Source organism: Camelina sativa, chromosome 11, assembly GCF_030686135.1.
Source record: "Camelina sativa cultivar CO46 ecotype springtype chromosome 11, ASM3068613v1".
In the NCBI taxonomy this organism is placed as follows: domain Eukaryota; kingdom Viridiplantae; phylum Streptophyta; class Magnoliopsida; order Brassicales; family Brassicaceae; genus Camelina; species Camelina sativa.
Window position 1 is genome coordinate 13,552,145 of NC_141890.1, and position 16,131 is coordinate 13,568,275.

The window sequence follows — 16,131 nt, forward strand, 5'->3', positions numbered from 1 at the left end:
TGGAGCCAAGGCATTGAGCATTGATATATGTACTGTTTGATCTGGCAGTTTTTCTGTTTCTTGAGGACAAGAACACTATGCAGCTGAGGTCATTATTTAATTTCTGAATTAATTCCAATGTTTCCAGGGAGCAGTTTCTTTCATTTGTCAGGTTTTGTAGCATTAGATTTTAGAGTCTTGATAAAAAGTTATCCAAGATAGAGATTGTTTCCTTTAAAAAGAAAGCAAACTCACTCACTGCATGTTGGATCATCGATCGAAAGGGTTTGGAAATTTGTTTACACAAGACCAAAAATTCATGTGACAAAAGTATTAAAAGACATTAGATATTAGATAATGTCTTCGCACCAGGAAAATCACATATGGTCTTTCCCGTATAAGCCGGTTAATCAGTTGATTATGCAAACATGATCAGAAAAAAAAAAACACATGGATTTCTAAATTCATATGGGATTATAAATTCTAAAAATCAAAACACATGGATTTTGAAATAACATGTTTTATCCTTGGATTTGAATCCTTCTATTTTATACTTTCAAATCCATTCAAATCCATTAAAACATAATGTGGATTTTGAAATCCAAAAACAAATCATTAAATGAATAACATAGAATTTTAACAAGTATTAGTAAATCATAGAACCAACAACACATAATTTTGATAAGTATTTTAAAATCAATGATTGAATAACACATGACTTTTGTTTGGATTTCCAAATCCATTAAAATCATAGAACCAATAACTCTCTCTAAGAAACAAACAAGCCAAGTAAAAATCCCACATCATGATCTCAAAACTCAGGGTGTGTTAGTAGTCATTTTCTCCATGTCCTCACTAGTCTCCTTCTCCACGTCCAACTCATCATCCTTCACATCGTTGCTCCTTACCGAGTTCGATGAGGTATCTCTGTTAAATTTGGGTTTATCTTGGGCTTCTAACTAAAAACCAATTGGCAATTAGTAGATTGGCCCTAACCCTTTATATATTAACGATAGTTTTATCAAACTTCAGATGTGGGACTTGGATTGTATTCCAACAATCTCCCCTTCAAACCAAGGACAACATATGGGATTTTAACACGCCTCCTCGAGATGATAACTCGATCTCGAACCGATCCCACTTGGACCAATAATAAACCCCTTCTTGGGCCTCCATTACTCGGGTTAACAAGAGGTATGTCCGTATCCACTTTTCTAGGTCCACCAGAATTTTAACCTTGGGCTCTGATACCATGTTAAATTTGGTTTTATCTTGGGTTTCTAACTAAAAACCAATTGGCAATCAGTAGATTGGCCCTAACCCTTTATATATTAAGGATAGTTTTATCAAACTTCAGATGTGAGATTTGGATTGTATTCCAACATTAATCTCCTGCTTCGTCAGCAGCCTCGTATAGAACCCTAATATTAGTCGTAACTCTATCGATGACACGACCCGGAGTTCCGAATCACACGCCCTAATATTATAGTTAGAAGGCCTAAACTACTTGTCCAATGGCCCATTTGAAGCAAGCGCCTATCCACAGTGACCATTATTTGGGCTGAGCTGAGAATTATCATTGATCTTCTAAGGAAAATTAAGTCCCTTTCTAGGGGTATATTAAGGTGTCTTGTGCAAGACAAAACAATCAATATATCTTATCATTGTTTAAGAAAAAATTAAAGCAAACACCAATCACTAATTATTATTAATCGGTGCTTATGTTATGAAAGTTATGCATTGAAGGATACAACCATGAGAACTAAGGACGAGACGGAATCTAAACCATTAATAAGTTAGGGTACTGTTGGACATGGGCTGCGCCCCAATATGCCACTCGGCCCAACAAGACGAATTCTGTGATTTCGGCCCGACCAAAATGGATGCAAGTCATTAATAATCCGTAAAGGACAATTTCGGGAATTCACGATGGGAACCCTAGAAAACCCTCGGTCTACAGTCCACTATATAAAGAAACAGTACTCGCTGGAGAAAGGAGGAGGACTCGCGTACAATACCCCGAGAGCAATACTTTGCGTCTAAAAACTCTTGTTATTCTCTGTATAATTTTCTGTTAGCTTCCGAGCTCGTCGTGACTCACTTGTTAGTTCTCCTGTGAACTGACGAGCACGATCTTGACTCGTTTTAGTGACGACCTCGCATTCCTATCGTTAATAAAGAACAAACTTCACTCTTTCCCTCTAAAATCGATATTTATTTAGTGTTGTGCAATCCCCAGTACAAACAATTGGCGCCCACCGTGGGGCAAGAGTAGAACACTTCTTTTTGACGAATCAAAACCGACGGTCCTCACTTCCTCGAAATTTCAAGATTCATGACGAACCCTAGCGACGATCTCAACGAAGCAACGGAGCAACCGACGAAGCAACTAACGGAGCAGCGATGGGGGCGAACGAGAGCACGAACCGTACCACCTCTACCTTCTTCAACCGTCTCAGCCGAAGGCCCCTTGCCGAGCACGCCACCTCCGCCAGTGCCCGACGCGCCCTTCGAGCCTCTTACAACTGCTGCAGCCGGACCCGGACCTGTCACCGACCAGCTGGTAACTGACGCCACCGCTCTCCTCAGCGCCGCCCTCACGTGCGCTGCCGCTCTCCCCAGCGCCACTCTCACCAACGCCGCCGCTCACCCCAGCGCCACTCTCCCCAATGCTTTGCCCATCCAGAGGAGCGGGCTCGACGACCTGATGCAAGTCATACTCGATCGACTCGACGGTCAGGAAGCGCGAACAAATGAACGGCTCGAAGCAATCGTGGCGGCACAAGAAGCATCGCAAAATCAAATAAGCAGGCTCCAGCAACGACGGAACGAGCGCCGGAACGAGAACGACCATGGCGAGCAGCACGCGAATCCACCGCCCCCTGCGCCGCTGTCCGTCGAAGAACGCTACGAAGGCCACAGACGCCGCCCAACGTCTATAGTCGTAGGATCCATCGATCGACGTAGCAGGCGGGAACAAGCTGACGAACACCAGGACCGTCAAGGCCAGCGGAGCCGAAGCCCACGGATTCCGACATTACCGGCCCGACAGTCTGAGGGAGACCTCAAGGATGAAACAATACGGCGCCTCGAGACGATGCTCCACGAGCTCTCCTCGAGAGTACATCGGGCGACGAGCTCCGCTCCCAATCTCGATCGAGTACTGGACGAAGTCCAGCGCTCGCCATTTACAGCACGGATCTCCCGCGTTCGCATTCATTACGTGAACAAATTCAAGTTCGCCCCGTATAATGGATTGGATGATCCAAAACCGTTCTTAACTTCAATGAGTGTTGCGATTGGCCGAGCTCATTTCAGCGAGGAGGAGTACGAAGCTGGCTGCTGCCAGCTATTTGTTGAAAACTTGGCCCACGAGGCCTTAGGATGGTTCTCCCGACTCCCGCCGAACTCGATCGGAAGCTATCACGAGCTAACAACTGCTTTCCTACAACACCATTCCACGTTCATGATTCGAGGTGCCTCGAATGCCGACCTCTGGAACATGTTTCAACAAAGCAACGAGTCACTCCGGGAATTCATGGAGAGATTCAAAAGAATAGTCTCGAAACTCTCGATCGCCGACGACACAGCAATCTCAGCTCTCCGTAATGCTCTTACTCACGGTTCCCGATTTCGGGAAGACATCATCATCCACGAGCCCCTATCCCTCGACGACGCGTTACACCGCGCCAACAGGTACATCGAGCTGGACGAAGAAAGCGCATCGAGAGCGAACCGACCATTGCCAGAACCGCCAACCTCAAAATCGGCCAAAGGAAAGGAAAAGGCACAGGACGAGCATCATGAGCCTCGTCAGCACTTCGACAAGGAATACGCTGATAAGCTGGAAAAAGCAAAGAAAGCTCAAGCGTTCGCTGTTAGCGATCAGGACCCCCAGGCGTCATCATCGAAACCCTGGAATAACAAATGGGTCCGGGACCCATCGGGTAAGGGTGGAAAGAAGTACTGCAACTACCATAAACGAGCAGGGCATACCACTGAAGAATGCCGCACCCTCCAGCAAATACTGTTGGATAAATTCAAGGGAGGCCACATTGACGTCGAACACGAGCGACGACTAACAACGGCCCACAGAGATAGTCAATTTTTTAACCCTGAGGACGAAAACCCCAGTAGGCAGTACAGCATAGCTCCCGCGCCACAGCACATCACAAGGGCCCTACCCCTGCCCCCGCCCCCAGCACCAACCCTTAAAGGGAACCCCGAGCCGGTCGACGACCCAAATGCTCCAGCTCCGCGCCGAAGAATTAATATGATTATGGGCGGCCTAACGACTTGCCGAGACTCGGTGCGTTCCATCAAAGCTTATCGGCGGGGACTAGAAGTGAAGCGGGACTGGATGGCTCAAAGTACACCGCCGACTACAACCTATGAGCCGATCACATTCACAGAAGACGATGCGTCAGGCCTAGCTGGGCCGCACAACGACCCCCTCGTAGTCGAGATGACAATTGGTGAAAGCATAGTCACCAAAATCTTGATTGATACTGGCAGCTCGGTAAACGTCATTTTCAAAGACGTACTAATTCAGATGGAGGTAGACCTGCGAACGGCCGATCATGACGTCCAACCCCTCACAGGCTTTGACGGCAACACGGTTATGACAGTTGGTACGATCATGCTACCAGTCTACGTAGGCGGAACGATGCACTGCATCAATTTTGCCATCATCGATAAACCAATCGTCTACAACGTCATCCTGGGGACTCCATGGTTGTATAGGATGAAAGCTGTGGCGTCGACGTACCATCAGTGCGTAAAGTTTCCAACCTCAAGAGGAATATTCACGCTACGAGGAGACCCGTTGATCGCCAGAACTTGCTTCATCATCGAACGACAACAGCGCAGTGCCCGCACCTTCGCAATCTCAGACCCTGCCGAGCAGCCAGATGGTCGCGTCCGTCCCAACACCGAGCTAATCATCCAGGTAAACATCGACCCTTCCGACACGACTCGTTGCATGGGGATCGGTGTCGACCTGCCGCAGACTATCAAGGACGAGCTCGTAAAGTTTCTGTCCCAAAACGTCGAAACCTTTGCATGGAGCATGAGCAGTATGACCGGAATTGATCCCACCATAACATGTCACGAACTCAATGTGGATCCAACGTTCAAACCGGTCAAGCAAAAGCGAAGAAAACTCGGGCTAGAGCGTTCGGCCGCCGTTAACGAAGAGATCAAAAAACTACTCACGACTGGGTCCATCAGAGAAGTCAAATACCCCGACTGGTTAAGTAACCCAGTAGTTGTGAAGAAAAAGAACGGCAAGTGGCGGGTGTGCGTCGATTTTACCAATCTTAACAAGTCATGCCCAAAAGACAGCTTTCCTCTACCAAGAATCGACCAACTGGTCGAAGCGACCGCGGGGAACGAGCTTCTATCGTTCATGGACGCATACTCCGGGTACAACCAGATAATGATGCATAAAAACGATCAAGAAAAGACGGCCTTTATCACCGATCAAGGCACTTACTGCTACAAGGTTATGCCGTTTGGCCTGAAGAATGCTGGTGCGACCTACCAACGCCTTGTCAACCGGATGTTTGCAGACCAGCTCGGCCGAACAATGGAAGTCTACATCGATGATATGCTGGTGAAATCAACTCACGCTGCCGACCACGTTTCACATCTCGCTAAGTACTTTGAAGTTTTCAACCGATATAACATGAAGCTGAATCCAGCTAAGTGCTCGTTCGGCGTAACTTCTGGAGAGTTCCTAGGATACCTCGTCACCAAGAGGGGTATCGAAGCTAACCCGAAACAGATTTCGGCGCTTACCAACCTACCATCTCCAAGAAATACTCGAGAAGTTCAACGACTTACTGGGCGAATCGCCGCCCTCAATCGATTTATCTCACGATCTACCGACAAGTGTCTACCGTTTTACCAGCTGCTTCGCAGCAACAAAAAGTTTGAGTGGGATGATAAGTGTGAGTCTGCCTTCCAGGAGCTCAAAAACTATCTCGCTACTCCTCCAGTCCTAGCTAAACCTGATCAGGGGGAAACGCTTTACCTGTACATCGCTGTCTCCAGCTCGGCGGTCAGCGGTGTACTCATTAAAGAGGACAGGGGAGATCAGCATCCCATTTTCTATGTGAGCAAAAGTCTCGATGGAGCTGAGCTCCGATATCCAACCTTGGAGAAGCTCGCCTACGCCGTAGTTATCTCGGCTAGGAAGCTACGTCCATACTTCCAATCTCACACTGTTGAAGTCTTAACTAACCAGCCGTTGAGGACCATCCTACACAGTCCGAGTCAATCAGGTCGCCTGGCCAAATGGGCAGTGGAATTAAGCGAATATGATATCGAATACAAGAATCGCACTTGTGCGAAATCTCAAGTACTCGCAGATTTTTTGGTTGAGCTCTCCCCTGAACTAGAATCAGGGGCTCCGCGCGCAGAGAAATGGTCGTTACACGTCGATGGTGCTTCCTCCCGACACGGCTCTGGGATCGGAATACATCTCGTTTCGCCGACAGGAGAAGTACTCGAACAGTCATTCCGGCTCGCCTTCACTGCCTCAAACAACGAGGCCGAGTATGAAGCCCTGATCGCATGAATGAGATTGGCAGGTGGAATCGGGGTTAAGAAGTTACAAGTTTTTTGCGACTCGCAACTAGTAACTCACCAGTTCAGCGGCGATTACGAATGCAGGAATGACCGAATGGACGCTTACCTTAAGGTTGTCCAGGAATTTTCCGGCTCATTTGAGTCGTTTGAATTGACGAAAATCTCTCGTAGCGACAATGCTCCAGCTGACGCCCTGGCCGTCCTCGCTTCAACATCCGACCCCGACCTCCGTCGAATCATTCCTGCCGAGAGTATTGATCAGCCGAGCATCAATCTCCCAACGAACATCGATCCCATTGCTCAAGATTATAAAAAGAAAAAGGTTATGGAGAATGCGAGCATCAACATGCCATCCTCAACGAAACAAAGAACAGGTGAGGGTCCTCCTGTGCTAACATTGCGTATCTCTGAACCATTGGCCGTTGCGCCATCGACTTCTGTTAGAAGCACGACCGAACAAGAATCCACCGAGCTGATATCCAACGAACAAATAGCTGAAGAATCAGAGTCGACCGAACAAGAATCCACCGAGCTAATATCCAACGAACAAATAGCTGAAGAATCAGAGTCCGCCGAACAAGAATCCACCGAGCTGATATCCAACGAACAAATAGCTGAAGAATCAGAATCCGCCGAACAAGGATCCACCGAACGAATTTCTGCCGAACGAGAAACAGGACAAGTATCTGCCGAGCACGAGTCCGTCAATCAAGGGCAGACCAGTTCCGAACCAAAAGAACGATCATATGACTGGCAAGCAGATATCCGTTCCTACATCGCCGATGGCATTGCTCCGTCCGACAAATGGGAAGCTCGGCGCCTTCGGGCCCGCTGCGCACATTACACTCTCTTGGATGGTAACGTTTTTCGCTGGACTGCATCTGGCGCACTCTTGACCTGCGTCGGTCCCAAAGAAGTCGATGACGTAATGAGAGAAGTCCACGAGGGTTCCGGTGGCAATCATTCTGGGGCTCGCGCGCTCGCAATGCGCATACGCAACAATGGTCATTATTGGCCTACCATGAACGATGATTGCGAGAAATTTGTCGCAAAGTGCGAAAAATGTCAGCGCCACGCTCCCATCATCCACGCGCCGACCGAGCTCCTAAGGACAACAACGCCGCCATACCCTTTCATGAGGTGGGCAATGGATATCGTCGGACCACTCCCCGTTTCTCGTCAGAAGAAATACATCCTGATTATGACGGATTATTTCACTAAGTGGGTCGAAGCAGAAGCCTTTGCCAAAATCGGAACTGAGCAAGTCCAAAAGTTCGTATGGAAAAACATTATATGTCGACACGGACTCCCGTACGAGATCGTCACTGACAACGGCACACAGTTTACCTCACTACAATTCGAAGGCTTTTGCGTGAAATGGAGAATTCGCCTGAGCAAGTCTACTCCTCGCTACCCGCAGGGAAATGGACAAGCCGAGGCGACCAACAAGACAATCATTGACGGACTCAAAAAACGACTTGAGGATAAGAAAGGTCTCTGGGCTGACGAGCTCGATGGTGTCTTATGGTCGCACCGTACCTCCCCCCGCCGATCTACAGGACGGACCCCGTTCTCCCTTGCGTACGGAATGGAGGGACTTGCACCAGAGGAAATTAGCGTGCCAACCCTGCGACGCTCTATGCTCGTCCATAACCCTGCTCTGAACACAGAAATGATGCTCGATACTCTAGATACTCTCGAAGAGGAGCGCGGCAGAGCACTCACCCGAATCCAGAACTATCAGCAACAAGCGGCGAAGTTCTATAACAAGAAAGTCAGGCCTCGCCACTTCGATGAAGGTGATCTCGTCCTCAGGAAAGTCTTTGAAAACACTGCCGAGCTAAATGCCGGTAAAATGGGCGCCCACTGGGAAGGCCCATACCTAATCTCCAAGGTTGTCACTCCCGGCGTCTACGAGCTCCTCACCTTGGATGGCACCCCCATCCCCCGTTCATGGAATTCCGGAAACCTGAAACGTTATTACCACTAGAAGACGAAGCATCGTCAAAAAAAAAAAAAAAAAAAAAAAAAAAAAACCGCTCGTACTACCGAGCTCAACTTCTGTAATACGAACTACGAATGGCTTGATCCCTTTCTAATGGTACGTAGGCAGCCCGTCAGAAGGCACAGCTATACCAAAAAAAAAAAAAAAAAAAAAAAAAAATTAGTAATAATAATAAAAATAAAAACAAAAGTTTGAAAACTTTAAAACAAAAACGAGCTCTCTCGAACGAGTCCGTCTCAGCGAGATGTCCAGCTCTTACATTGACCCTCTGGCCAAGGGAACGATTTAAAACGCGTTCCTCATGGATGCAGCGGCGAAATAATCCGCAAAAAATAAGCCGACCCAGATCGCATTCAGCTAGCAGGCGGTTAAGTTTGTATAAGCCGGGTTCTCACTCGCACTTTCTTGCCGACCTCGTGGCAAACACAGGGTAAGCCGGACACCAGGGCCGCACCTAAAAGGTATGACGAGCTCATCTCGATTACCACCCTAAACATTTGGTATTCGACACACGTAATAGGATAAGCCAAGAGACGTCTTGCACCGTAAAGTACAACTCGATACCAAAGATAGGAAAAGCGCAATTTTATTCCATAACCAAAGAGCGAACAAGTTCAAAATAACGATTAACAAAAGGCCATGCTCGGCACAAGTTCAAAATAACAACTAACAAAAGGCCACGCTCGGCATAGATTCAAAATAAAACAAGCAACATAAAGCCACGCTCGGCATAAGCATCGCGCACAGACGATCAATCATCTATCCCCAGATCAGCATTAGAGGGCACATCGAACTCGAGCCCATCGACCGTCTCCCGAAAGGTTCGGCAATCGTTACGCAAACCTTCCAACGTGTCCAGTGGAATGTCCACACCTCTAGCAGCCATGCTCTCAAGGTACGTGCAGATTCCTTCAGCACGGTTGCCCTCAACAAAGATATAGTCTGTGCACTCTAGCTGAATAATGTAACGACGCAATACGTCGATCCGAGTTCGGCAAGCATCGATCTCCGCATTACTTTCGAATGGTCTAGTGTTAAGAGGTTCAAGATCACCCTCTTCGAGATCAGGAATCTCCACTGCAATCACTGCCGCTTCACGACGAGAACGCTCCTCCAGCAAACGATCCCATCTCCATTTCGGAACGAAGAACCCCTCTTCGATCATAGTTTCGAGATACGCAACAGTCCCATCCACATGATCAAACTGGAAGCATAGCTCGAACTTACGGCGCAAAGCTAGAGTGTAGGCTCTCAACCTCTGGATCCAAGCACGATAAAACTCGAGATCGGAACGAATTACATCATCCGATCTCGCAGCAAGCCGCTCTCGCGCTCTCCTTAGCCAGGTCGCTCTCGTGGTTACAGGCATAATGCCAACCTCAAACCGCTCAAAAATGAAAGAGTGATTTTCTTTTACTTCTTAAAAAATAAAAGAGAGAAATGGTTGGAAAAGCGGAATGGCAAGAAACGAGCATTTGAGGAGCAATTTATAGAACAAAAGATACAATTTTCAAGGTGAAGTGGCCAATACAGTGACCCTCGAAGACCACATCCATCAAACGATCAACGCATGTCAAAAAACGAGAGGATAAAACATAGCAAAGTTCCAAAAAGGAAAAGTACAATGCCTAAACGGCTCAATATCCGGTCAATCCAACGATAATGCAAGGTCCCAAAAAGAAAATACATCGTCTAAACGACCCAACATCCGCTACAAAACGGGAATAGATTCTAATAAAACAAGACAAAAGCAAGTCACTGCTCGGCAGCAACCTGAGCGCCCGAGCCCGCAGGTGCCCCTGCCATGACGACCTCCTCTCCTACAACCACGGGAACCTCCACCGCCTGAAGGTTCGTAGGAACGATCGCGGTCTCTGGAAGAGCCTCGAGGTCGCTGTCCAAAACATCGGCAATATCGAAACCAAGAACCTTCTCCTCCCACATCTTCACGTCAGCCTCCAAGCCGAGCAAAGTCTTCGACGGAATGACCGTACCACTCTTCACCAGCTCCTGAAGACAATCATAGGTGCCGCTCACCTGGCTCAAAGTCAGAAGAGACTCCTGCGCCGCTCTGTTGTCAATAATATGCCTCCTCATCCTCTCAATACGAGACTTGTAGTCGGCAACCTCGACATCGATGCCATGGCGCTCTGCTTGCAGCTGCTGCAACTGCGCCTTCTGAAACGCGTGATCAACCTCAAACTGCTCAAGACGAGAGCGGGAAGCGTTAAGAGAAGCCTTGAGATCGGCCACTTGCTTCCTGAAACCGGCAGTTTGCTTCGTAAGAACAGCAGAAACCCCTCGCTCTTTATCGAGATCCTGACGAAGCTCCTCAGCCGATCTCCTCGATGGTTCAGAGGTACGAGAATCAGCAAGTTGCTTCTCCAGCTCGGCAATGCGACGCTCGTACGAGACGACCATACGATTCACACCACCACCATCCTGAAACACAAGAAATAAAGAATCAAGATAATAATTGGGAAAAGCCAATCAAGAACATAAAGAGAAATACCAACCTGGAAGTGTTTCCGAGCCCACGACCGATACAGCTCGGGATCATAGAGAGAACCCACAGAGGGAAGCGGGTCGAAGGAGCCGCGAACCTTGCTAGCAAGCTCACCACAAGCAGTAGCGTTGTTGATAAACAACTCATCCTTTGTCTTGTAAGAAAAGGAGAACTAATCATCAATCTCAATGGTGTCGCGCGGTTTGCCATCCCTCCTAGATCTCTTGGACGATTCGGGATCGGGAGCAACCACCTCACCATGAGAAGCTCTTTTCCTCGATGGAGTAGGACGTCCAGAATCAGCGGCGACGATCGCTAGGGCATCAGAAGCCTCGCCACGCGACTTCTGCGCACGCGGAACGACAGCAGGAACCTTGGCAGCCTTTTTGTCGGCGCGGGTAGCGGCTACCTCCGACAATCTCAAATCTCCTGCAACTCGCAGATCGACATCTCCGTCGGCTGACGGGTCAACGACTTCAGTGTCGGCAGCGCGCGAAGAAGACCCAGCATCAACAGCCTTCTTGAACTAATCGGCGTATCGAGGAAGTCGAGTGTTAACTTTTCCCATCCCTAAGCGCGGTAGACCTAAAAAGGAAAACAAAAATGTGACGACCCAATAACCACTAAGGAGAGCAACAATCGATACAACAGAACAAGCAAGAAACTCACGAGATTTCTGAGTAATCGAAGGCCAATCAATCGCCCCTCTCGCTCAGATCTTCCTGAGATTGTCGAAAAAACCTGGAGGATGAGCACGCAAGCGAACGACAGGCTCTGCAAGCAACAACAAAAACAAGATAAGTGTTAGAAGCCAATCAAAGAAAATCAACAAGTAAGGATAAGAAACAGCAAAGCTACCGGGAACCATATTCCACTCAGTAGCGTAAAACATATCGAGGTTGTCAACCGAAGTCTCATCTAGCTTGACAAAAAAAAAAGTAACGCTGCCAATGACGAATCTTCTTCTCAGCTCCGGTGACGATCTGATAACCCGATTTAGCACTAGTATAAAAGTACCCCGGACTACCTCTGACTTTCGTAAACCTGGTAGCCTACTCAAGGAAATGTACATCAACCTCGACGCCACAATCGGTACCCAGTATCGCCAAACCAGCTGCGTTGCGGATACCTCCCACAGAAAGCTGAGAGATAGCTATCTTACGCCTCGCGCAGTAACGCGTCAAAAACTCCGGCAGAGGAAACCAAAGACCGCAATCAGTAAAATAATGCTCATAGAGGGCGATAAAACCTGCCGGAGGCGTCCAAGGACGCTCGTGGGGTTTAGGAGATCGGAAAACCAAACCCTCGGGCATCTTACACCACCGCATCATCTCGGCAATAGTATCCGATGTGCACAACGAAGGACCGTGATCGGCCGGACCGGCTGAAAGACTGACACCAATCGATGCAACACTAAGACCCAAAACAGCTGAATGAGGACCAGTATCCTCGGCCGGGACAACGTCCATAGGACTCCCACCAGAACCACTGTCGCTATCTTCGCTGAATTCGAGAATATCAGCAAAATCGTAGTCATTGGCCAAACTGTCGAAATCTCCACACTCTGCTCCAATGTCAACACCAACGTCATCGAAAGCATTCTTATAGCCAGTACCAGATTCCCTCGTGAAAGCGCGTCGGATCCCCGCAAGAGTCTTACCACGCGCACGTGCGGGAACACGAGAACTCGTAGAAGGTCGGCCAACCTTCCTGCAAAGCGAGCCGACCTCGCGACCCCCCATCATAAGATCGAGATCGCCATCGTCAGAGTAAGCGTCAGAATCAACGCGATTAGAATTATCAATGTGACCTCCGAAATCCTCCATGCCGACCCCAGTTCCGCATGAACGAGACCCATCTAGCCGCTTACTTAGCTCGGCACCAACCACGGTCTCATGAACCTGCAAGCTTTGAATTCTCAGCCGAACATGCCCCATGCCGAGCTCACTACCACCTGACGAATCCGCGTTTATGCCAAGCAGCGATTTGCCACCAAACTCTTCAATGCCGAGCTCACAAGTTCGCCGAGCTCTATCGAACTCGTCACAGCTGAGTTCACCATCGATCCCATGACCGCCGAGCTCTGGGCCACTGAATCCGCCTGTCCCGGAACCACCGACCTCGTTCATGCCTCCTCGCCGATCTCCCATCTCAACTGTTCCGCCCTCGAAATCAATCTTATCCTCATGATTCCTCGCGGTTGTAGTATCAAACCCACCGATAGGTCTGCCGACCTCGGGTACGCCGACCTCGGGTACGCCAACCTCGGGTATGCCAACCTCGGGCCCGCCGACCATATCGATCCCAAAAGAAGTGCCGAACGCGTTCGAATTACTCCGTAGATCTTCATTTTCGATCTCATCTCGCCGGTCCCTCCCAACCACGCGAGAACTACCTAACACCAGATCCCGGATTCCATCGTCGCCGACCTCGGCCCGCCAGCTCTCCATGTCGAGATCGACATCCCTACGCCAATCTCCAATCCTCGAGCCGACCTCACCAACGACTCGACCGCCGACCTCGGCGTCAATCTCCGAGGGACTACCTAATGCCTCACTCGCAGGAAACCTCGCAATCCGCCGAACCCTGAACTCGCCGAGCTCAGATCCGCCGAGCTCGGATCCGCCGACCTCAGATCTCTCCACTCGAATCTCCTCGCCGAGCTGGGTCTCACTCCGGCCGACCTCGAAATCTCTAAGGTCGTTAGGCGCTGATAGCTCAACTCGATGGACGACCAACGGCGGATCCGGCTGATCAACCATTGGCGACCTCACAAGCAGGAATAATCGACGGGCGGCGGCTAGGGTTTTGGGTATGCAATCGACCAAAGAAAGAAGTAAAAGCATGAAAGTAATAAATGAGAGAGAGAAGAAATTACCTTTTATGAAGAGGAAGGAGCAAATGAAGAAAATGGGAAGGAAAAAGGTGCATAAATAAGTAAATAAAATGGAAAAATTACTGTCAAATCCATCATCTCAATCCGCGACTCTCTTCTCTTTTTCGGGGATATCATTGAAAACCGCATTCAGAATAAAGACCAAAGGATTTTTCCCAGTGCCTCTCGAAAAATGAATCTGGAAATTACAGAAGAAATTTCAGAAGAAGTTACAAAAGAGATTGTGGAAGAATCACTGTAGCAATTTCATTTCCCAGAAGCAATCCGAGACGATCTACGCCGAGCAGGCATATTACAAATAAATCAAGCATGCCCGCCGATCGCAGAAAAACTGACGCTCTCCGGACTAAGGGGGGGACTATTGTTGGACATGGGCTGCGCTCCAATATGCCATTCGGCCCAACAAGACGAATTCTGTGATTTCGGCCCGACCAAAATGGATGCAAGTCATTAATAATCCGTAAAGGGCAATCTCGGGAATTCACGATGGGAACCCTAGAAAACCCTCGGTCTACAGTCCACTATATAAAGAAACAGTACTCGCTGGAGAAAGGAGGAGGACTCGCGTACAATACCCCGAGAGCAATACTTTGCGTCTAAAAACTCTTGTTATTCTCTGTATAATTTTCTGTTAGCTTCCGAGCTCGTCGTGACTCACTCGTTAGTTCTCCTGTGAACTGACGAGCACGATCTTGACTCGTTTTAGTGACGACCTCGCATTCCTATCGTTAATAAAGAACAAACTTCACTCTTTCCCTCTAAAATCGATATTTATTTAGTGTTGTGCAATCCCCAGTACAAACAGGTACGTTAAGAGCTTTTCAATACATCCCCTAAAATCAATATAAGGCTTTGGTTGAACTTTATGTAATGGAAAAAAAAATACGATTTAAAAACAAACAAGCAAAGTAAGTCCCACATCATGATCGCAAAACTTAAGGCGTGGTACTAGATCATCTTCTCCGTGCCCTCACTAGCCTCCTCCTCCACGTCCACCTCATCAGCCTTCACCTTGTTGCTACGTACCGAGTTCGATGAGGTATCTCCCCTCGCTGCTTCCTCAGCAAGCCATTGGTTTCGGACCTTGTATAGAACCCTGAAATTAGCCGAAGCTCTATCGATGAGACGACCCCGGAGTTCCATATCATCGCCGGCGATTTCATTCAAAACTTGTTCATAGACGCGTCCAATGGTCTCCGGAGACGGTGGCGGACCATCCCCAATCACCCGATTTTCCATCTTGATGAAATCATTGGCGCTGATTGCTATCGGATTCTGTACGCGCTTCGTGCCGAGGAAGACATCTTTGTCGATGATTTTTCTTTTTTTCTATCTCTGCCTAGGGCTTTTGATTTCTCTCGCACTTTCTCAAATCGCCATATATATATTTATACTCTTGCTAAATCCAAACCCTAATGGGCCTTTCTTTACTCTTCCTTTTTCTTTTTCCTTTTTACCATCAGATTTAAATTACAATTTAAAACATATACTATATAATGTATATAAATTTTTAGTGATTGCACTACATTTTCAGTAGATTTGGGTCTCTAAAATTGATCGCTACAGTAGCACTAAGATTGATCAATTTGCTTGGTATTTTGACTTGTTGATTGCTTGTAATTAAAGGGCTATTGCTTGTTTCTGTAAGCTAATCCTATTTGATCTGCAGAGACATGGATGTGGCATGAGACATAGTTCTGTATTAGTTAAGGCATTTAATTTGATGAGGTTAATTAATTTTTACAACCCATTTCAGATTATTAGTATTCCTTTACATACAAGTGGTTTTTGACTACCCATGTCTAGCATCAAACTAAGTTTCCTATTTTTCTTGATTCTTGCCTTGGATTTCATTTGATATATATTTTTTTCTTTTCTGGTGGCTGCTTTTTGCTGCTACATATTCAATTTCATCGAGTGAAGGTGAAGAGAGCGCGAGATGGGGAAAAGCAAACGGTACAGGGGACCTATATCGTTTTACTTCGGTTAGTCAAAGCAGGTGATGGTCTTGAGATTACTCTGTCAATAGCAGTTTGTTCCTATTTTCTTAATCTGCAAAAGTATTGCATTTCAAGTGAAGATAGTGTGTGGCTCACTATTTGATATTTTTAATCCGATATCATGAGGTCTTTCTGTATCTGGAGTACAGTATTG

The 16,131-nt window shown here is 47.7% G+C and overlaps 2 protein-coding genes across 2 annotated transcripts; one reads left to right on the plus strand and one right to left on the minus strand.

Annotated features, from left to right (window-relative positions):
- Nucleotides 1-3,073: 3,073 nt before the first annotated feature.
- LOC104727965 (uncharacterized) lies at nt 3,074-6,559 on the plus strand. Its single transcript, XM_087472393.1, has one exon. The coding sequence runs from the start codon at nt 3,077-3,079 to the stop codon at nt 6,557-6,559; it is 3,483 nt and encodes a 1,160-aa protein (XP_087328519.1). The 5' UTR covers nt 3,074-3,076.
- A 3,589-nt stretch (nt 6,560-10,148) lies between these two features.
- Nucleotides 10,149-11,873, minus strand: LOC104793859 (uncharacterized). The gene is made up of 3 exons (XM_019246252.2): nt 11,751-11,873; nt 11,092-11,666; nt 10,149-11,017 (listed from the first exon to the last, which is right to left on the minus strand). The coding sequence occupies exon 3, from the start codon at nt 10,994-10,996 to the stop codon at nt 10,331-10,333; it is 666 nt and encodes a 221-aa protein (XP_019101797.2). The 5' UTR covers nt 10,997-11,017; nt 11,092-11,666; nt 11,751-11,873; the 3' UTR covers nt 10,149-10,330.
- Nucleotides 11,874-16,131: the final 4,258 nt, after the last annotated feature.